The sequence below is a fragment of the Apteryx rowi genome, unplaced genomic scaffold (genome assembly GCF_003343035.1).
Source record: "Apteryx rowi isolate R43461 unplaced genomic scaffold, aptRow1 scaffold_353, whole genome shotgun sequence".
In the NCBI taxonomy this organism is placed as follows: Eukaryota; Metazoa; Chordata; class Aves; order Apterygiformes; family Apterygidae; genus Apteryx; species Apteryx rowi.
Genome location: NW_020450008.1, coordinates 548,406 through 570,364, shown reverse-complemented (window position 1 = coordinate 570,364; position 21,959 = coordinate 548,406). Strand labels below are relative to the sequence as shown.

Below are 21,959 nucleotides of genomic sequence, written 5' to 3'. Positions count from 1 at the left end.
TTGCTTGATTAGACTGTTTTAACTGTTAACCAGAAGTGATACGTACATAACCTGGTTTCTGTGTAGAAAACTGGGATGCTTACCTGGTACGTAAATAATTGATGACACAAAAGGAACTTGACAAAAAAGCGTGTTATACATTTAACTTAATATCAGAAAATTCTTCACAGTTTTGATGATGGAAAGCCTGCATTTTGGTTCCATCAGAATGGTCAGGTTTTCTTAGTACCTTGTTCTAAAATAGGAAGTATTTTATTTTGTTAAGTGTAACACAGATTTCCTTCTCGAGTTTCTAATTCCTACTCAGCCTCTTCTCTAATGCTTCCATATTAAATCTGGATTTTTCTATAAGTCACTGTTACCCAACTGTGTCTATGCAAGAACTGTCCCTAAAGACTTTCAAAGTCAAACTAAACTCTGACAACTCACCTGAAAATGAAGTTACATGTACAAAAACCAAAAGCATTAAAAATCATCAGCTACATCATCATACTACATTTCTAGTATATCCAATGCAATACTTGAACATCTGTTTCAGCCCAGCTTGTCTGCAAGCAGGGATCATTTTGGAATCAAGGTGAAAAAGACAAGTCAAAGTGGTTAAGTGCAAGATTTCACTGAACACTTAAAATAATATTTATTCCGCTGTTGAATTCTTCAGCTGCTGAAAGGTTGTCATGCAGTACTATCTCACCATATGGCAACAACCCTAAGTCCTAGAGGCACATACTTAAAAGACCATAACATGTCAGACCCTTTGAATAAATTAGATAGAACAATTATGCAAAATACTAATACTGCAATGATGAGATACATTAACAAATGAGAGTGTCACTGTTCATGAAATGCTGTGGAAATAAATTCCACACATCACTGTGGTCACCATCATCATCAAATTTTGAAGCAACAAAAGTAAAATAACATCACACTATTTACTGCGCCCTGCAGCAACTAAAATTTTAAGAAGTGGGTTGCAAGGGAGGAAAGTCACTTTTACTAATGTTTAATGAAAATATAATAAACTATTACAGAAACAGAAAGACAAGGAGCAGCAATTTTAAAAACAGCAGCACATTTACCCACTCATACTCTTTATACAGACCATCACTGTCAGTTTCAGAGCGCTCAAGTACAGTCATCCATAAAGAATATGAAGTTTAATCTTTAGAACTGCACCTCATGCAAGCTCAAGTAGGCCAATCTGTTTTTATCATGATTTTTCAAAAGTTGCATATTTAGTTGTCCTTAGTGTTCTAAAAGTATTAAAGGGGCAGGGTGGAGGTATAATTAATACCTAGTTTTCCAAGTCTTCTCTCTAAAGACAGTTTCAATTCACCCTTCTTTGGTCTTAACCCTCTACTCCTCTCAATTTCTCCACTCAGAAAGGAAAATTGAAATGTTCAGGTTAGCATTACAACAACTGAGAAAATGCATTTCCAGAGTATAAAGAGTTAAATTGTACTAATTCAATTCCAAACATTTCATCTTGCAGTTATCTGAAACATCTTTTTTCTTAAATTCAGCAGCAAGCAATACTTTTGTGTTCCACACCAGAGAAAAAACTGGCGCAAGAGGCTAGGGGATACTGGAGCCATGGCATATAGCCACCTTGAGAAATCCACAGATACCTGGAAACAGCAGCTGGTTGGGACAAGAAACCATTCTCTACAGCATCGCCTCTAAAAAAAATTGAGGTCTGAAAAGATGAGAACATTGTTTTCAGCAATATTTTAGCTTTACTTCCTTTTCAGTGTTCTTAGATACAAAATACAGTGGGGCACACGACAGCTGTCAGCTTTTTTAAAAGATGTCCTGGTTTCTATGGATGAAGGCTTAAACGTACCTTTTACAAAACTTTGACTATTCTTATTTGTGATAGGAGCATAAAAAAAATACCCCAAAACAACAACAAAACCCCCAAAGACTAAGATGAATGTGAAACTTCCCCAAACCCTAACCTAAGGCACTGATGATTCTGACTCACTCTCCCTTAAGAAACAGAAAATGACTTTGTACAAGAACTTTAGGTTTTTTTTTTTTTTTTTTTTAAATCTCATTACTGTTTGCCCCCAACCAGAACAAAAAAAATCCCCCAAACCACCCCAAAACTCACTTATATACATACTAGGTAATGATTGTTTGAATGAATTGGTAATTAAGAGTGCAAGTAATGACAGTAAAATCTGAAGCACACGGGCAGTGAAATATAAGAATTTGGAGTATGAGGTTTCTAATAACTAGCTAAAAACTGTACCTTATTCTATTGTACATGTTTGCACTGAAGACCAAGTCCATTCTGCAGCTCTTGAACAGATCCTAAGACTTCAATGAGAAGTTTATAATTAAGCACATACGGCCTGCTTCTAAATGGTGAGGAACAAAAGCAACTAACAAAAACAAAGTGTAGAAGCCGAGAATCTCCTGGAAAGCAATGAAAAATTTTTAAAGCAAACAAGATTTTTAAACAAAATGAGACATTCTTAAAAGTAGTATTGTGTGCCTGAAAGTCCTCTTAAAAAAAAATTGTGTGTATATATATATGACACACCTATGAGTCTGGAATTGCCCAGAGTAAGGTTACCTGTGCTATTTTCTTCTGTCCTCTTAGTATGTGTTAGGATACAGTTTAAATTACCTCATCTCATTTCCTACCTACCTAACCTACTTTTTCCTCAAAACCCTGCATCATTCAAAATATAGGAAGGAGTGTTTCCTAAACAGCTGTCCACAATATCTTTGCATCTACTTCACTCAGTGGGAGGCTCTCCAAGTAGCACCAAATTAAGACAAAAGCATACGCTTCTACAGTCACTGAGCACAAGGGCCGCAGAAGTAGTTTGCTGAGCACTGTCACAGAAACCAATATATAAGTTTATCAGTTAAACTAGCTAAACATTTTTGTATTTCTTTCAGTATATTGAAAGAAACTAACTAAAATTGTGCAGAAGGTAGTTACCCAATTCAGAGGACCACCTTGGGCCATTATGTTAGCATTTTGGGGGAAAAAAAAAAAAAAAAAAGTCTGAGGGACCACATTCTACAATGAAAGAACCTGTCAAGATGTTTGATACAATAATATTTTGTCCTTATTTTTGAAATGAGCTTTTAAAAATTGAAAGTGAACTTGGCAGACTAGTTCATTATTACCTTAAGGCAAGTACTCATTTTTCCCCCAAGATCTTGGAACCTGCATTTCTATTTGCATAGAACTATCATATGAAATGAGATATACACAGAATTTTGAATAAACCTATTGTTACCTTGTTCAAAGTGCTTCTAGTGTCAAAATAAGAGTCCATATATCATAAAATGAAGTAGCAAATTAACTATGCTTTTAAACTCTGAATTTTTATACTAAAAGAAAAACTCAAAAGTATCACAGCCAATTAAGACTAGAGCTTTAAAATAATTTATTAGGTCACATAAATACTTTGTAACATTTGCACGTTCCCTTTTTCACATCCTTGGCACACAATATAGCTCTTAACTTTTATAAAACTAGTGTAAACATCCATGGAAAATAAAATGAAAACAATGAAGGACAGATGTAAAAATTCAATAAATAGTAAAAGGAGTGAATATCAAAGGAAGAGAAATAGCTCTTTCCGACATCAAAGATCATGTCATTACAATTGAATCTGATTAACTAAAAGAACATTTCATTTAAAAAAAATAGTAAATTAAAAACTGGTGCTCAGTTTCCATCTTTCCATCATTGTTGAATTTAATCAGATACATGATATAATTCTACTAGTTCAAATTCTTRACAAACAACAGCTATTCAATGCAATTTTATTATTTGAGGCATCAACAGTTTTGTTTCACATACAGAAGGTTACAAACCAGTACTTGTAAGTTAGTGGTTTTGGACAGTATAACATCTAAATTTCCAATCACTCTTTCAGTATGACATTAAAATTTTCCTTAATGAGCATTAGTATATAATCTATTCTTGATAAAGATGACATTAGACAGATGTTGTCGGACACCTGGATAATGTTGAATGTGGTTGAACCAGCGAGACACATTAAGGTATTTCTCCTTTTCTTGCACTGTAAGGTCAGCCTGTATGGTGAAGAAATAGAAAGTACCACAAATTACATCAGTGTTATAACATGTGGTAAGGTAAAATAAAAGTTGATAGCTTTTAAAGTTGATTTCAGCTAACAGAAGAAGTTGTGACTGCCCAAGTGTTCTGTGTTAATTTCATACCTTAAAATTGACTTCTTTATTTTAAAATTTATTATTTTCCAGTACAATTTGCATTAATTCAAATGAACAGAACAGGAGAGTGGAATATACATTTGTAAGATACATTTAGAGGGATAAAATGCAAGTTTAACACAACTAATCAAGGGGTTAACATACAGTATGCATATGGGGGAAATTTCACAAAATACACAATGCAGTCTTAAATTCCTCTAACCTAGCAGGTGCTCTTGCCTCACAGGCCAAGTGACTATTTTGTATTTCAAGGTGGGCATTAAAAGTGTATGGATAGGGTTTTTTCCCCCAGGCACATTCAAACTGGAGAGGAAGAAAAAAAAAAAGTTGTCATCTATTTTGATTAACAGTTATAAGAAAGTTCTGTGTTATGTTGTTTAACTGTTCGGATCTGCTAACTCACATTATTAGCAATTAAGGCGGTAATGGCACGATTTAAATTACTATGGTAAGGCAGCAAACTAAAAATCTGTCCATACGTAATATACAAATATATTAAAATAGTATCATTTAGTCCCATAGTTTGAGGTCCTGTTGTTCAACAGAGATTTCAAGTCAGGATCATAGTAATTTGTTTAGTTTAACCCAGATCTGAACAGCCACAAGAGGAACAGTGAGGAAGAAGCTGCCAGCTGTTACATAGCTATCACAACAGCTCCCTGCTACAGGAGTTCTGGGTGAGATTAACGAAGAACTTAAGTCTACCTTTAGTTTGTCTGATCCAGTCTTCTGACAAAAGTAATCTAGGATTATGATTACAGCAAGGAGCTTAAGCATACCCTTCAAAGTCTTCTAAATTAATGTCCTTAAACATCCTTAAAGATTCTCTATAAAATCTTTTATTACTTCAGTCTTTCAAGCCAGAAGTAGTAGAACTACCAACTACACTGCTTGTTTCTCCATTGCTTTGATCTTCTTTTAATGGGAACAATAATAGTAATAACTCTCCCTTACCATATCACCTGTATTACTTTTCCTTATTATCAATTTCTAGGTCTTCTCAGTCCCCTGCAACCAAGCTAATTTGTTAGTCTAGACAGTAATATGCTTCCTCATGTTAACCTGCTACAATTGACTTGAAAATGGGATAAGCCTCAAAATACAGACTATAAAAATTGTATCAGAAACCAAACAATCTTCTTATGAACTACCTTATCTTATCACAGAAATACTTAACTCATTCAGCATAGGATTCATCTCATTTCATTTTCAGTTAACTAAACTAGCCATTGAGCCTAAGTTAATCATCTTGACATCTCCTGCAGTCAATGGAAAGAAGTGGGCACACCTATCACTCACTCAGAAGCTAAACAGATGTCATATTCCTTATGCCTTGTTTTACAAATGCCATACTTCATGGCAAATGCAGGTTCACTACAAATTTGATTCTGGGCACAGGACAGCTGGAAACAAACATGCTCCAACAAACTTGAAATCAAAAGCAAAAAGAGATATACAAACTCATTTATTCAGCTGTAAGAGTGAAAAGTTAGTGTTCAAAATTAAGTCTCAKGTTGAATTTCACTTGTGACAATCCAGCCTTTTGGATTTCAAGGGTTGGCTCTAACACTCACTGCTTCCCTTTACTGTTCTCTCACTTGAATTAGAACTGGAAAGCATTAATCATGTAGAAATAAATAGAAAATAAGGATATAATACTGGAAGCTGGAACTACACTGAGGGAAAAAAGAATTAATTGCCAAGAACTGCAGGAGGGTATTCTGAACCACTGCCACATAACATTAAAGCTGTATTAATGACAGAGTTAACAGCATCATAACAGCAGCAACGACTGAGAAGCAGGGATCTGGAAGCTGCTTCTGAAAACAAGTAGCTCTTCTTCCTAGGGAACTCACCTGCCAGAATACAAGCATACTACTGCACGTGAATTTGCACAAAACCTTTTGCAACTTTCAACTGTCAAGCAGTTTGAGCAGTATGAAAAAAGCTGTTGCACACTTTCTTGCTACTGGCATGGAAATGTAAACACTACTCCTACAGCTGTAATATAGTCTGATAGAAGTTCACAGGCAAATCAATTAAAGCACAGCTACATTTTATTTTTGCTGAGCTAGAAACATAGGAAGGTTAATCTATATTACACAAGTAGAAAAGAACAATACTTATAAAAGGAGAAACTCAGTAATTTTTAGAGGCGTTACAAACAGAAAAGTACAAGCTATTAAAATGTAACACTAAGTGCTTTTTTAAATTAAGATACTTCATAAACTGCCTGAGGTTCCTCATGTATCATATATTCAGGACACAAAATAGTGCAGCACCATTTAGGGGAAGATGCTTTTCATCACACAAAATTATCATTGATTATAATAAACTGTAAGCTGATGCTTGGTATGAAGCTTTAGAGCCATTTAAAAAGCAACAGAGAACATGCAAAGAGCAGCATATATACACCCTAAGGCCATCTGAAATTACTGAAAGTGAGAAAAGATATTTAAGTATGAGCAGGTACTAGGAATACTGTAAAATTAAGTTAATGATTGTTGTACAGTGACAGAACTATAATTAAAATATGCTTTTTCACAATTTTTTTTTAATGGATAACCACTTGATTATGAAAATGTTAAGTTACACTTTAGGTTTTGCAGCAGATACAGTATTTCCCCTCTGTAATTTTACAAAGATAATTCTCAAACATCAAGTTTCTCTCATGTAAATCAAAAATAAAGTCTAGAAAATTAGTCCTCCTTCATCCTGTTTGGTGAAAAAACATCTGAAGGGCAGAACAGACAGCTACTCTAATAAAAAATGATAATAAAAAAGCAGCCCTTTTGTACTCTGGGCACAACAAGAAGATAGTTACTTATTTACATAATGTACCCTGTCAATGAAATATATTAAAAAGCACTTTGTGGCATGCTCTACTTTTTACTCAGAACATAACTCTTAGGTTAATTGTTTAGAGATCACTTCCATGGCATTTTTACAACATTTTGTTAGATGGGTATTTTCTGTTCTTCCTCATTAAATTAGATAATTCCCCCAAGTTAAGAAAGGCTGCTGTTCTGCTATTAAAATAATTATTTGCTATTAAAGCAATTATTTTAATAGCAAAGAAGCAGACACTCAATTTGAAGATTTTTTTTTTTTAAATGATGAAAAAAACCTTAGCCTTCCATCACAAAACTCATGAAGGGTAACCAAGGTGGTCATCACAGAATGCATATAGAACACAGTTTCTAAAAGGGCTATAAATACACAAGTTTTAATTATATTTGCTTTCAGTAGCATTGGGGATGCAGGCATAAATTCCCATGCCCACATTCTGCATATGTGTGGGAAGTCTAAAAATACCTGCTTACGTCTGACGTTCTTCTGCAGCAAGAGAAAGATGAAATACTAAGTATCTGATTTCTGAAGTTAGCCTTACAGACATGGAAGAAACAGTTGAATCCTGTATTTCATAAAATGCATGTACTTTCACACAGTTTTAACTCATTTTCTGCTGTTAAAGGAACATGCTAAAAAAAATCTTTTCTTTAAAATTACAAAAATGGTTTCATTTAAGAGCTACTTCCAGTGTCATTTATTAGGATAAAAGCATATTAACCCAGTACTAAGACAAGCAGTGTATTGATGAATATTAACAAAGAATTAATGTTAATCTGTTTATTACAGGAAAAGTGTTCATTATGGGGAAAAAAAATAACTGGATACTAAACTGCTAGTCCAGTCCCACTACAGTTCAAGTATTAGTAGTTTTGACCTGAGGAAAAAGAACATAGCTCTTTTTGTACTAGACTATATTTGATTAACCCCCAGACTTTGACTGAGGCTTCTTCTATTTGCAGACATAAATTCCACACACAAGATGTTTTCTAGAGTTTATTCAAGAAGTTTAACATATAAATTTGAGACTAGTTTGTTTCTGGGAAAATTTAGGAAGTATAAAAAGCCACAGATCAACCTTTGTATTATTCCTCTTATGTATTTTCAAACAGCATATTACAAGTCTAGTTCTATTTAAGAATGAGAATATAGGGAAGCTTTTTTGTAAAAAGAAATATTAGCTCTGATATGAAAACTAATTCATTACCATAGGAGGGATTTAACACTTACTGATTGCCTGAGCTATCTCCCAGCAATGCTGCCAAATTCACCTTTTCGGTTATCCATGCTTTAACCTAGCAGCACTTCATTGCTTACCATATTCATCTACCTATGTATTTAAATACTCAAAGTGTCTGAAGACAATCATATTTATATACAAGGAAACATGGAATTTCACATGACAATGTAAATCACATCATCTTGAAAAAGCTCTTTTAGACAACTAGCATGAAACATTACACTTTTGGGGTATTTACGTGACCTATATTAAGATGCAGAACCACATATATGATTTAGTTCCTGCCTCATCACTACAACTGTGTATTTCTAATTCATAGACTGAAAATGTCTCTATTATACTCTGCAAGAAGCCTGAAATGCTACTTGTGAACCTGACTCTCATTCACTAAAGTACTAATTCCTTCCTCACAGTATGAATTTTTAACCACTTATTACTATTGTGCTTATTAAGATAAGCAGAAAGGAGAGGAAGAATGAATACAAGGCATACAACTACAGAATGAGGAGTTGCTGGTGTTCAGTAGACAAACTAAATAGTAAGCTCAAATGGTCCAGTCTGGTCACTGAAAAAGCAGATCCTGGGAACCCCCCTCTAGATAATGGGAAGTGGAAAAGGGGGGAGGAGGGCAGGAAGAAATATATACAATTTGTATTCAGAAAGGAAGATGCAACAGCAGGTGAAAAAGTGTAAGCAATAATATTGGGTGGTATTAAACTTTCTAATGAAGTGTGCATCAGAAGATATTTAAAGTTTCTTTTATTAATACATGATCCATTCAGGAAGATGATGGTATGTTACTGATAGACAGTATCCTATTATTAATGTCAGTGTTAAGTTTTTAATCTCTCTGCTTTTGATGGACTAATCCTAAAAGTCATTGCCAGTAACACTTAGATTAATTTTCTAGAGACCTTGTTGGAGAATAAGAACTACTCCCCCCCCCCCCCCCCCCCTTTTTTTTTTTTAATTTCTGCCTCTGCTCCTGAAACCACAATTATAGAAAAGATTTATCGAAGATGTGCACATTGTTTAGCTGAAACAGTGGTGGATCTGACAAACTAGTTCCCAGGACTGCATCACATTGAAAGATATAGTAGCTTTTCTGCCTAAAGTTTGGGACAGAGCAGCAGCTCTAGACATACTTCCCTCCCCTTCCACACACACAAAGAATCCACAGGATTTTTTTCCTAGTTCAACATCTTACCTCTCTAATCAATAATTAGTATTAATCAATTCTGTAACCTTCAAAATATACCAATTCCTGGCTAGTACCTTCTACATTTTCCCTCTATTTAGGATAGCAACCCCATTATTTGCCCTTTACACCTTTGAGTCCAAAAATTATCTTCCATGAAACCAAACATTTCAGAAACAGCTGTTGTACTATAAACTTGTCCTGAGTAGTGTCTGGATGGTTGCAGGCACCCAGGAGCACCAAGTCATTTGTTTTTACCATCTGTTCTATTTCCCAAAGCAATAACTTGTATCTTTTTTTCCTTGATTAGGTGGTCTACTCTAGAGCAAACTCTAAATTTAAAATATGCTTGATTTTCCCCTGCCTAGTATTTTTTAAATGTCTCATTTGTACTCGTACTCCCTTACAGCATATAGTCATTTTTAAAAGTATCTATACACCCTTCTGTGCCACTATATGTGAAAGATTACCAATTCTGACATTCTAGTCAACATATCTACCTTACTACTTAAATCATTTTCTTTTAAAAAAAATATTAACATAATTAATTACAAGTGACTTACTCTAACATGTTTTCAAGAAGCTTCTGAAATCAAGCTGCTTTTCCCACTCCTCTGCTTAACACTGTCTCTTTTGAACTTTTATTCCTGGACAACCAAGAGACATATAAGTTCTCTCTTACATTTTAGTAATATCTCACTACCCTGTTTTTCTTTAAAAGACACCCTCCTTAGCTTCCCTTTTGAAACATAGTATTCTTGGACTCCTCTACCAGCACTCTGCTTTTAACTGTATAAAGTAACGACCCAGTTCAGCCACACCAGCATTTCAATGAGGTATCTTTTCCAAAAATCACCCTTCCTGTTTTCTAATGTAAAACTGACTGATTCTATTTTCTTCAAAGAATTTAGCAGACCTTTTTGTACAATGCCTTTGTTTTGTTTAGTATTACCAGCTTCAGGGAAGGCCCACTCATTTACAATCACATGCCAGCTACCAAAATACCAATAACTCCTATTGATTTTCTTTTAAATTATCTCTTTGGGTTCAAAACCAAGGTGCAATGCTTTATAAGTGCTCCATAGTACACCCTGAGGCAAACATGAACTGAAGAATCTCAACATCTTCACCACTCAGTACAAACTTTTATTTTTGTTTTTTCTAAGCACCGGTTCCCCATTTTATTTTCATATTCTATGTTATCAGCTCTTATTATCAAGTCTCTAAACACAAACAACCATTTCAGGATGCCTGACACTTTTAAAAAAAATTAAATTCCTGAACGATGAATGCAAGTGCATCTCAGCACCAGTAGCACTATTCCAATATTAACAAAGTCTGAGACTTATCTTTCACTTCTAACACATTCTTTCAGTTTCATTTATCTATCTCCTCCTGTAGTTCATAAGCAGTAATGTTTCAGACTTGAACAAATAGAGTTCTGATAGCTAAAAAAACACAGGGACAGGTGTTAACTTTATGTTACACTATATACAGAAAACTAAAGCACTCTGAATACTACAGATAATAGTAGACAGACCCATAGCCAGCTCTTAACACAAGTTAAAAACAAGCACTTAAGAGCAAGTTATATTTGAAGTTCTTAGAAGAAACTTCTCCATTTTTTATTCTGCAATTGTCACTGATCAATATAGTATGTCAATTTTTACAGCAACAAAGTGATTTTAGATAAATCCACAATTAGAATAGTTGTAAGCACAGAAGTAATGCAAATACCACTTACCATGACAGGATGCAGTCCATAGTACATCAAAATATCTGCTAAGGTAAAACTGTTTCCTGCAAGGTAAACTTTATCTTCAAGATAAGCGTTAAGATCCTAAAAAAGAAAAAGTCATTACACGGGTATAATATTGATTTCATAAGAAAAACATTAAGGCAGTTGTTAAAAATAAATAAATAAAAATTGAGAACATCCTCTGAAGACCATGCATGTGAAATAAATGGCAACTTTAATTTCTCTGAACTGAGATTTTTTTTTTCCTCCTTTACTGAGAAGAGTCAAGCTAATAACCTAAAATATCATTCTTCTTTGAAAGTGAGAATTCAACAGAATTTAAGTGTTAGTCTTTAAATAAAGAGGTAGTCAGTTCTCTGCTGGCACAATCTTTCATAATTCCCTCACTTCACCCAATTTTTTGTAAATACAGCAGTGTGATTTATTTTACATTGGTAGTGACTCCACAGAAATACTTTCAAACCTGTCTTTTGCAGGCCTCAAATTACTGCAATTCCAAAATGCTAAGCTGTGGATTTTTAATGAGCATGTATGACTCATACAAGCACCTGTGTTGTATGTACAGTATTTGGTAAATGGTAAGCACAGCCTTAGACTCAAAGGGGAGCGCACTGCTCTCCCAGCAGCAGCTTATCCTGCGCTCCAGGACTCCACACACTCAACGCAGCTGGTCAAAGTTCTGGAACTGCAAACATGCAAGATGTCAGAGAAACAAAGGGAGAACAAGGTGGGGGCCAAAAGAAATGCGTTTCAAGCTTAATGCCTGAAACTTGACATCTATGAACTGCTATCACTCAGTATCTGTTTTCATTAGTGCTGAAATCACTGCTAGCAAATCTTAATAACTATACCATCTGTTCGGTTTTTACACCAAGTCCACGTGAAAAGAGCACTGCTTCAGCATTTTAAGAGCACTTCTCTGAAAAACTTTAACACTTCCATTTAAGATGCTAAATGAGCGAGCAGCTGGAGACTTTTACTGGATTCACTGAATAAAGTCATATACAAAACATTTCAAATCTGTAGTGCTGAAGGACCCTGTCTTTCTACACCCTTTTTTATGTCACTTTGTATACAAACATTCTCTGCAGGAAAACAGGCTGACAGACTCATCAGTGCTATTAAGCATCTCARTTCTTAAAGAATAAGCACACACACACACACAGGTATCACTTAGCTCTACCTCTTTAGCTGTCCATAAGCAGTCTCTTCCTATCCTCCACATCTTACCTATTTACCACCCAATTCATGTACCTAACTACCCCCCTCTCTCCCTCTAAAGGAGAAAATACAAGAGTTAACAAAATCTACTTTAACTCCAATCCCAACATAAACAATCCTTAGTTTTATTATAATCCTTTAAGCAATGTAGGAGAACAGTTGCCTAGCTTTTCCTTTTATTTGGAAGCTTGCAGTTAATATTCTTCTACTGGTTAAAATTGCTATAGTAAGTGCACTCCTTTTTCCTCTTTTCTCAGAGTATTCCTGACAGTTTTCTTGTGCCATCTTTTTATTTCTGGAAACAGAAGTAATCAGCTTCAAGACTAGCTACTTTAATATTTTTCAAAATGTCTCTAAAATAAATTATCAGTCTCAATTACAGCATGCTCCGTTTTAAGAGAACTTTTTGTTTTAAAAAGAAGTCTATTACAGGGAAAAGGGGTTAATCATTAGTGAACAAATAAAAACTAGATTTAACCTTTAGTGTATTGCAGTTTTTGTTGTTCCATCATCTTAATGCCTCAAATAGATGGAGATATCTTACAGTGCATACATGAAGTCACAGCATTTTAGTACTTTTTTTTTATTAGACATCTGACCTTGCATTTGAATTTGGCAAATCTGACACCATTATACCACTTTATCATTTCTTTGATGACCTCTTCTTGACAAGTCTTCTACACATTTATAATAGTTAAACATCCTAATGTCTGCTTTGATTTCTTTTATTAGAGCAAATCAGGGAGGATATTAAGCCCTGCACAGTTAAAACTCTGTAAGGTCATCTGCCTCTGGCTATGTATCTCCCCCTCTCTCCCTTTAGACTGTTTATTAATTTGTTCATATTACTTAGCTCTCAGATTACTTCAAATATCAAACTACAGTTCTGTAGAATTTCATTCAGACACAACACAAAGGCAAATGCAGGGTTTAAAAACAAAACAAAAAACCCTTGCATGAAGAAAATCTATAGCTCAGTTTACTAAAAAAGTTGTATTAACTACTTAAGAAAGTACAATCAACACAGTTATTTCACTTGTCAAAATTCTGAATTCCTGCATTAAAGAAGTTACATCATGTTAAATTTTGGTTCTACACAACTTTAAGAAGTAAACTAACTCCTGTGCAGAAACACCAGTTTGCAGAGTTGTTCAGGATGGGTTAATACCATAAAAAGAATAAATTTGCTCTTTGAATACATTGCACAGGCATATTTATTATTGTACATACTCAAAATATTCACCAGTAAAGAATATCCTGAAAATTTAAAGACAAAGTAAGCTACTACAGCGTGAACTATTATTTACTCTGGCTTACCAAGTTTTATGAAGTCAGTTAACTGAGCCAACGGAATTTGACTGATGGGGTTTAGTCTTGGAGAAATTAGCGTTAATTTTAATTCTGGTTCTGAACATGCACATTCCTCTCATAAGATTTAGTAAACTGTTCTGAATACATACTGTAAAAGTCAAGTTAATTTAGAAACACTACAACACTTTTTTTTTCCATGTGCAATAGAAGCATTTAGTTAATCTTCTCTAACGGGTTAGGAGTCCCATAAAAATGGTTACGTTACTGCCTAACAGCAAACTGTGACAGTTTCCACGTTAGGAAAGCTTCACTTCTGGGAATTTTAAGTGACCGTGACATTGAACTGAAATAGTCTTCATGTCCTGAAGACATTAACGGAAACATGGATACAAAACTGTATCTGAACTACTGCTACATCAGGGAAATTCAGATCTATTAGTTGCCATTCATGGCATTGTCTTTCAAGTACTGAATGGCACTACTTAAACTGATTACATGCAACTTCCAAGATTAAATAAATCATCTAAATGCTGGAATGTATGTATGTAGCTATATTAACTTATTGTTGTAATCTCTCAGGAATGTCTTCCCCAAATTTCAGGCAAACATGTAAGGTATAATTGCAGTTTATTATAATAATATGCATTTAACAATTGTAACAATTCTAATTTCATTCTTGAGTATGAAGAGGAAAAAGCAAAGGAAAGCTGAGAAGATGCTGCATTATCTATGAACTGACTGATGGATTACCATTTGCTTGTTCTGTGGAACAGATGTCCTATTTATGGCCCATATCTAAGCTGACAGCTCAGTACATCCCACCCACAGCACACTTCTGGCTGCCCCACGCTGTTGCTTACTATCTTTTGAGGATATAGTCCAATTGCCTGTAATCCAACTAATCCATTAAAATGACTGAATTCCTTTCCAGTCACAAGCTGGGACAAGGCTATCACTACAGCTCAGATAAGTCACCACTGCTTCTTAAAAATGATTCATCAGCTTGCAATGATCTAACCACATGCTAATTGTTTTAGGGACATTTTGTCCACAAAAACACCACTGTTGTTGTACATACTTCCTTCACAAACAAACAAATCCACATTCTTTCAGTCAGTAATATTCTCAAGATCACACTCATGCCCTAGGTGCCTTTACACTGCACCAGGCAGTGACAAACAGCAGACCATGCTCAAATACTCAAGGCTCTCTGACAACACAGGATACAAGAACAGCAGAACTTCACTTTTGGGGCACGGATGTTTCTTCTGCAACAATACTTTGAAGAAGTCTAATTCAAGACTTTGCTGCATAACAGGCAAACTATGACCTAAACTTGGTCCGGAGGACTACTATATTCAGTCTGCTGTTTCTTCTCCAAAGGACAGGGAGGAAAAATAATCAACAAATGTTGCTCAAATAATCACAATGCAGCCTCCTACGCCTGTAATTGCACAATATCCTACTGCTGCTAGAGAATGGAGATGAGTGAACTCAAAGTTTAAAAAATGCTTGCTAGACAAGCCCACCAATGTGAATACACATCCCATCTGAAAGTTTGTCGACTAACAGCATACCCAAACTCTGGATTAATTATATGGATGGAATATAGGTTAGCTTGCTTCACAGGTTTGAAGAATGGCTGTTTCCAAAACAAGCACTGTAAACAGTAATTGAAGCTCTCGTTTAGATTTCTAATTGTATTTCATGATTACAGTCATAGAGAACAGGAAATGAGAAGTGTCTGAAATAATCGAACATTTTCTTTCTATGAGACACATTTGAAGTAATACACATTTTTGGTTCTAACTGTCCTTCAGAGACTAGAATTTAGATTAGAACTTTCTGCATTTCTTTGGAAGCTTTCCAGTGAATTCCAGCACATACTCAGAGTTATATTTTGAATAGAACATATGATTATTTAGAATAGACTTTTTTGCCCCCTCACCTCCCAAACAAGTTCTGAAGATCTAAAATTGATGAAGCAGAGACGTTCAAATCCCCTGGATACAACTCATTAACATCTGTGTAGTCATTTGGTGCCACAGAAAAAGTGCTTTTTTTTTTTTTTAAAAAAAGGTTCTCAATTTCTCTCTAGAAGCATAGCAACTCTATTAGATATCAAGCGCAACAATTTTGCAGATTTTTTTTGGTGCAACTTAAATTTCCTGTTAACCAAAAGTCACACAGTTGACCAGAGACAAAGGAAAATACTGTTGCATCCGGGGTGGGGGGTGGCAGAGAGAATGAGTAATATAATGCATCAGAAATTAAGCAATCATGCATTATTGACAATCATCATTCCTATGTGTGTGCTGCAGAACAGTCCAGAGATATTGATCCTGCTATTTTGTCCAGTATAGGAGCTCAAATCAAAACTTAGACAAAACTACACTGTCATTGACGGGTTCTGAACAGTACAGCATTTGCTATGAATAAATACAAAAATCCTGACTGGGACAGACCGACTACTTTATGATTGTTATCAGGTCAAGTAATATTTCAGTCAATGTGTCAGTAAGACCAATTTAAGAACTTTTTTTTTTCTTAAGACCTCAGAAAAAGAAAGCCTTTCCTGTTTAAAGTAACAAACTAGTTTGTTACTGAGGTTTTTCAAGACATCACTTCATTTAAGAGTTAAATAGAGGCAGCCTAGGGTTTACAGCAGAAGCAACTGAACTGTTTTTGGCACAGCTTATTATAAGTTGTGGCTCTAGGCTGCAATCGTCCCAAGACTGCCACTGTGTATTCCAGACACATTGTAAAACTACAGTCTCAGACTTGCCTATTTTWTTTTTTTTTCCCCATACTCCCTTTTGGCATAGTATATTTTAATGGTAGACTGCCTCTTGTTCTGATTAATCATGGTGACAAGAGAACAAATTAAAAAAAAAATCTTAATTGCTATACTATGGAATTATTAATGCTAGAACAACTCCACAGCAGTCCTGCGTTAAGATGAATTCTGGTCATTCAACATCTGCTAAGGAGAAAAAAAAAGCAGGAAATTTTTAAATTGTTAATATTTATTAGAATAGGTTTAAAGGCTGAGGTTCTCCCATGAGTGACACTGAATATTCCTAGYAAGGAAGTTTTGTTTTATTTGGAAACACTTCATTTATCTACACATTTGTATTTCAGCACACTCCTTTTCTATTTTTAGCCTTAGTAACACTGGCAGTTAGAAAAGACAATTAGCTTTACCATTAAACCATCATATTTCTAAGTCTGGTTTTAATACCCAATTGCAGTTTTGCACCTACTCAGATGTGTGTGCTGACAAAGAAGGTATGATCACTTAAGCCAGTCAGAGTGGATACATTTTGTTATAACAAGACAAAAAACTTGTTTTTTGCATTTATAACATAGAAGGGTAAAGAAAGGTAAGTAAAAGGCAGTTATTTATTCTTGCACCGTCTTTTCATAGTTTGTAATAGCACAAAAGACATTAGAAGTCAGTTAGAAGCCAAGATAAGACTTGCATAAAGGGATTTGTTTAAGTAAACTGCACTGAAACGAATCAGATGGGTCTGTCCTTCAGGACAGGTATCTAGCTGACTTGGAACTCTACCAGGTAGAATAACTGAAAGTCAACATGATTCTCTTTAATAAAGTAGTGCTGGGTTGGGGTTCCTCTGGCTTTCATTTATTTTTGTTATTTAGACACAAGGCAAACCTTTGCTAAGTGTTAATTCATTTGTTTGTAATGTACTTAGTAGATTATGAATTTAATAATGATCTAATAAATTATGAATTAATAATTTGCTACTAACATGATGAATAGTTCTATAACATTGGACTGTCTTCTATAAATTCAGAAAAATTTAGGTCGGAAGGAACCTCTGAAGGCCTCCTAAACAGGAAGTTCTATCCTCTGTTTAAAGCAGAGCTAACCTTGAAGTTTAACACAGTCAATGTCTTATTAGTTGAATTTAGAAGATCTTTAAGGATGGAGATTATAAGGAATTGTGATGAGTATCTGTTGAGTAACCATGACTGTAAATATTTTCAAAGCATTCACATGTAGAGAGTAAAACCAGTGATATTACAAATAAGATGAAATGTAAACACACACACGCTTAAGTGGTGGAAGATATCCTGTATATACAATGAGATCAGGATAGTTCATATCATCTGAGATATAAGTGAAAAATGGTTCTTTAGAGCTTGCCCAAAGTGCGCCTCTAACATTGGTCAGGCATGTTGTTCCCTGTCCTCCACATCAAGGAGGCTGTCAATTTGAAAAGCGCAATCAATTACTAATAAGGCTTTGTTTCACAGGATTTTAAGATGCCAGATTTTGCTTCACTTTAAGTTATACAGGATGTTAACTCTTCCTCTTGACTACTGCTCCAGTAAACCTTAAGGGTTTTCTGTAATAATTTCAGTTGACTCAGACTAGCCACACCTAGCAGAAGTCAGAAGACTTCTTATTTAAGACTGTGCTAACCTCAGGTATGGCCAACATTGCAGCTCACAAAGCTTTTCTAAACCCAAGCCAGTTAGTAGCACCAATAATTTTGCACTTTCTATATAAAATAGAGACCTTCGAAATTAAAAAAAAAGAGAACAAACAAGAAAACCCAGCACTTGGGTCAAGAACGGACCAAATTTCACTCTTGTATTGTACCCATTTACTAAACAGAGCCCTTAGCACTTACCAGTGTAAAACAATTTTTCTCTTCAAGCTTTGTTCCCACAAGGTTGCAAAAATACTAATTACCAGTCACAAGGAGTAAGAAGGAAAAKAGAGTAAGTTTTTTCAATCTACTCCCTGCCATCTGGCTGCTCAAATAACCGGATGACCCTTGAGGTTTTCTTTTCTGCTTCCACCTGCTTCTTTTGAAAAAAGACTGAGTGTTAAGCTACAGGAAGAATTTAATACAGTTGACTAAAGTCTCCATACATATGTAGCTCAATGGGAAGGACAATTTTACAAGGGTTCCCCTATGATTTCACTTTTTAGCATTTCACATACAATTCTGTCCAATAACTCATTTTGTTATCCATACCAATGTGTCAAATACTGGCTTATATTCCATATTATCAAATCAAGAAGACTGGCTCTTAAAGTTAAGAGCACAGCTATCTTTAAATACAACACAGAACAATTTGTTTATAACTGAAATTTTATAAAGACAGGAAGAAAACTGTGTCTTACAAGGTTCATAGGAGACTAGAAAATTGAACAATCGTTAAATTATTTGGAATGTGCTAGGTAGTTTACAGCATTACATCCATAAAAGAGGGTAAGAGTTCAGCTTCTGAGAGAAGACAACTTAAATTATATGATTGTCAATAAAAGTAAAAACTCAGCAAGCACTATAAAAGCCAATACTTAAAAATACAGACAAGTCTTCAGCACCCTCTCGGTTTTATTAATCAGTTGTTCACACATACTAGGCCCTGAAGGAGATTAAGATGCTAATGTCAGTCCAAAATTCAGTGTCAAGGTAATTAAGTAATCTTTACCTTCAGAATTATTCTAGTATCTTCTTCACTAGAGCATCCATCTACTCGAGTCACTCTGTATTCCAGCCATTGCTGAACAACAGCTTTCTCTTCTGCAGTGCTTCCAAGCAGTTGCTCTTTCTTAGCCTGTTTAACAAGATGGGCAGCTACRGTAATTAATCCTATTAGACTGGGACCATTGTTTGTTTGAAGAACAGGGATCTAGAAGAGAGAGAAAAAGAAAGTGTAACTACCTATTTTAGTTATTCTCATAGAGAATAGTTACTTCCTAACTCCCCACCCCAAAAGGATCTCTGAAACAATATATGATGTCATATAATATCAGTTTGCTTTAAGAAGCTACTTCAGACAAGCACAATCAGTCTTCAGAGTATGAAAAAAGTAAATCACCAGAGACAGAAAAAAAAAAAAAAGAATGACTTGAAACGTGCTGCAACAGACTAAAAGCAGTCTTTTATGACATCAAGTGATAGAAAAGTAACTTACTGAAATGTAAAACCTTTTGCTCCCTCTTCATTCCCTCCCTTCTTTTTTAAGTGTCTGACCATGCAGAGGCACTTGTCTATGTTCAAAGTTAATTAACATAAGATGCAGGTTTAAAGCACAATATTTATTTTGCAGTTCTTCTACTCTAAGATCAGAGTGATTGCCATTCGATTTTTCCACTGACCACACAGTCAGATAAACTATGGACAGACAAGTCTAGCGAATTGATTTTTTCCTAAAGTTATGCTTTACAGTCATAGCATTAAAATACCATTTGGACTGTTAAACACTTAAAGAAGCTTGCTTACTTACTTGTGGCCAAAGAATGCATATATTGATATTCAGAACTCTAGTCATAAACAGTAAATAAAGTCAAGAAAAAGAAAACACACAAAGGCATAAGCCCAGTGCAGAACTACAGTTTCCTTATTGTCTGTTTCATACAGAACCACACAAAGGCTTCCACACATTTGCGATACCCTCAGTTCTGCATTACTTTCTTCATGCTTCAACTGTCAGGAAATAATGTCAAGACATGAAGAAGGCAGAAAATTTAAGAGCAGAAATTCTTTACTACAGACGCAGCTTTACTATCAGAAATGCATCTTTTTAACATAACGTGACTACAGCAGCACAAATACAACTGAACTGACACCAAAACGACTCAGGAAGAAAAGCACCGTGAAAACATGTACGTTTTAAACCAGCATCCCCGCAGTGAGCCATGGTAATCTTTAGCTAGACAGGCAGATAGAACAGGCTTCCAGGACCTGCAAGCGGACAGTGAGGTCCTACAGCCGCAGTTAGCGGAGGGGAAAGAGGGAAGGGRGCGGGGGGAAGAGATGAAAGAGCAAACCCCCACCGAGAAGAGGCCGCTCAAGGAGAAGCGCTGACGGTGCCGCCCTGGGGGACGCGCAATTCAGGCTGACCCGGGACTCGCCCGCCGCGGCGGGAAGAGGGCGCCCCGCCCCTCCCCCTCAACCGCGCCACACCGCAGCGGTGGGGGTGGGGAGCGGCGTCGCGCGGGGAACGGGGAAGGGAAGGGAAGGGAATGGAAGGGGAGAAGGGGCGAGGTAAACAGCCGTTAGGGAAGGGGGCTGGTGGCCACGCGCGCGCCGCTGCCCGCTCCCAGCCCCTCCTCGCTCCCTTCACCTTCCGCTCCCCCTGGACGCCGTACTTGTTCCCTTTCTGCAGGCCCAGCGACTTCTCCAGCAGCGCCAGCTCCTCCGCCCCCAGCCCGGGCTGCGCCGCAGCTGCCATTCTCGCAGCAGGCCACCTGGGAAAGGAGAAGAACCCAGCACCTCGCAAGGACTGCCAGCCCGATTGGAAGGCAGCGCTGCCACGCCTCCGAAAGAACCTTCACTGCTATTGGCCCGAAGGACTGGGCCATCCAATCAGCCCCCCACGGCGCAGTGGACGCATGCGCTGATTCAGGCTCGGCTGCGAGACCCGAGAGGAGGGTGACGAAGAGCCGAGGGTCACTAAGAGCGCGTGCGCCAGAGAGGCCGACGTGAGGCAGCCCCCCCCGCCCCCACTCGCCGGTTTGCGCATGGGCGCGCGGGGGCGGGGCGAGGCCTGAGCCACGCCCCTAGGCTGCGACGTGCTCGGCGGGGCGGGGCGCGCCGTTAGTCGAGTTCGGGGAGCCGTTGAGGCCGCGTTATATGTTTCTGAGCTTCCAGCGCCTCAGTGGGGCTTTTCACCCCAAAGCTTTTGAATCTGCTGTCCGGCTATCGCCGGATTTAGCGGAGGAGCTGAAATTTCGGGAAGAGTGACACTTCTGCAGATTTCTGAGAAATTAATTCTCAGAAATTAAGGAATTAAATAAGAAATGAATGAAGGAAGCTTATGGAGAATTCATCCAATATACCTGCTGACCAAGGGCATCAAAGGAAGGGGAAGGGCAGAATTATGGTTAATAATGGCGTGTTAATGCTAATAGTGAGGATTGCAAAACCTGAGCTGGTCACRGAACAGCCTGATTTAGCTGCACAATTACTATATTTGAGATTTGTTAAAGGCATGCTTTAATCACCTTTCTAGTACAAGACCTCTATATGTGACCATAAATGTTAGAAATGAAAACATTTTTAGATTGGCAGGTCTGTTTATCTAGAATACCAAAGTGCAATTCTCAATACAAGACTATTAAGTACCAAACTAGTGCTATGTTTTTACTAAAAACAGTGAGCCAGTCTTGA

At 36.5% G+C, this 21,959-nt stretch overlaps 1 protein-coding gene across 5 annotated transcripts; it reads right to left on the bottom strand.

Annotated features, from left to right (window-relative positions):
- Positions 1–3,386: 3,386 nt before the first annotated feature.
- Positions 3,387–21,226, bottom strand: EEF1E1 (eukaryotic translation elongation factor 1 epsilon 1). 5 transcript variants are annotated; one of them, XM_026072890.1, is made up of 4 exons: positions 20,939–21,166; positions 19,276–19,476; positions 11,257–11,352; positions 3,387–4,065 (listed from the first exon to the last, which is right to left on the bottom strand). In XM_026072890.1, exons 1-4 carry the CDS (start codon positions 21,149–21,151, stop codon positions 3,925–3,927), a joined length of 651 nt encoding a protein of 216 aa, XP_025928675.1. In that variant the 5' UTR covers positions 21,152–21,166; the 3' UTR covers positions 3,387–3,924. The 5 variants fall into 5 exon arrangements, 3 of the variants coding, with proteins under 3 accessions (XP_025928675.1, XP_025928677.1, XP_025928676.1); XM_026072892.1 differs by having other exon boundaries at positions 20,914–21,090; XR_003254737.1 differs by lacking the exon at positions 3,387–4,065 and adding an exon at positions 18,465–18,639 and having other exon boundaries at positions 11,256–11,352; positions 20,939–21,226.
- Between the last annotated feature and the right edge of the window lie 733 nt (positions 21,227–21,959).